Source organism: Notothenia coriiceps, unplaced genomic scaffold (assembly GCF_000735185.1).
Source record: "Notothenia coriiceps isolate Sejong01 unplaced genomic scaffold, NC01 NC01_scaffold00036773, whole genome shotgun sequence".
Lineage (NCBI taxonomy): Eukaryota > Metazoa > Chordata > Actinopteri > Perciformes > Nototheniidae > Notothenia > Notothenia coriiceps.
The window spans coordinates 995-2502 of NW_011369474.1; the positions used below are offsets into that span (position 1 = coordinate 995).

The window sequence follows — 1508 nt, forward strand, 5'->3', positions numbered from 1 at the left end:
CATATTTGGGGATAAGTTAGATATACAATTTGTTATTAGTTCAAATATTAGATGTGCACCTCGTAGTTTCTGAGATTCAGTGACATTTCTATCATATTTAGCCATTGCACATGGGTCTGCTGTTTATTTCTATTTATGGAACAGTAGTCATGTGCTGGAAGATTAAATATAGCATGATAAGAAATACTCACTTTTCAGCCAACTGTTTGACCTATTTTCAAAATGTCTCCAGATATGTGTATACTGTGTACATAAATGAGTCTGTTTTACAGTTCCCTTTTTTTCTTCTTTTTAGATGTAAATAACAGTATTATATTGTTGAGGGTATAACACATTGAGGAAAGCTGTGTTTTTTAGAGCTTGATGTGAAAATATTTAACAGCAAAGATCCTTTGAACGGTCACTCCCAGGTGATATGGAGATGGTGGAAGATATCTCCCAGAACTGTGGACAGATACTCCAAACCCGGGGAGTTGAAGGAGTCTCACCAGGACTTCTTAGATGACACTTTGCTCCAGAGTAAGAGCTTTATTATTTAACTCTAAACTGTTTGGTTTGCATTACTTTTTATCATGTGGTCAGAAAGCATAATAGTGCTTTAGGTATTCATAGCTTCATGTACAGATTGTGGCTTCTCTCCAGGTGAGATCAGTATGGTTTTTGGTCGTCGAATCTTGCAGTACACCAAGGCGTTGTGCCAAGACCATTACGACTATCTGGAGCGCCTGTCTGACTCCATACTGCTGCGGATAATAAATGATCTAGAACTGGAGGACGTGGGTCAGCTTGGACGAACGTCACACAGGTTCAGGGAGGTGAGTTCCAGAGACACATAAAGACAGATGTGCAACAAGAAAACTATCCTGAGATTAGAAATATTAACTATGTTATTTAAGGTTTCATCACTGCACATGTTATCTTTGATACATTGTTAAAAAAAAAAACAGTTATTAAATCAGATGTAATATTAGATTCCTATTGTTTTTATAAATGTGAGTAGTATTATTCATCCCGCTTCCATCACATTAGTATGCATAGAAAGTGACAGGTGCTGTGACAGGTCACACCTCTCCCTACTTATGCTAATGAGCTAAGTCCCGCCTCCCCTTTGTTCGAGGTGTGAGATCTCAAGTAGGTGTGAGATCCCAAGTAGGTGTGAGATCCCAAGTAGGTGTGAGATCCCAAATGTAGGTGTGAGATCCGTCGATAGGAGGGGGTTGATGTGTATTCACAGGTGTGAAAAGCCCCCACTGTTGCGCCTTATGGTGTATAATAAAAAATGTTTCAATCACATTAGTATGCATAAAAAGTGACAGGTGGGCCCGCCCCCAAGTCTATTAAAACAAAATGCCGCTTCCATCACATTAGTATGCATAAAAGTGACAGAAGGGCCCGCCTCAATTATGTGATGTCAGAAGACCGAAGGGGTGGAGTGAGATAAAAAAAAAAAGAACCCCGTGCAGATAAAAAGCCAGTCATTTCCAATCATCAAGTCATCTTTCCAAAAA

At 39.3% G+C, this 1508-nt stretch overlaps 1 protein-coding gene across 1 annotated transcript; it reads left to right on the forward strand.

Annotated features, from left to right (window-relative positions):
- Positions 1-339: 339 nt before the first annotated feature.
- LOC104964148 (F-box only protein 36-like) lies at positions 340-836 on the forward strand (the record flags this gene model as incomplete). The annotated part of the gene is made up of 2 exons (XM_010792869.1): positions 340-519; positions 643-836. Coding segments are annotated over 2 exons (374 nt in total), but the record flags the coding sequence as incomplete, so codon positions are not given.
- Positions 837-1508: the final 672 nt, after the last annotated feature.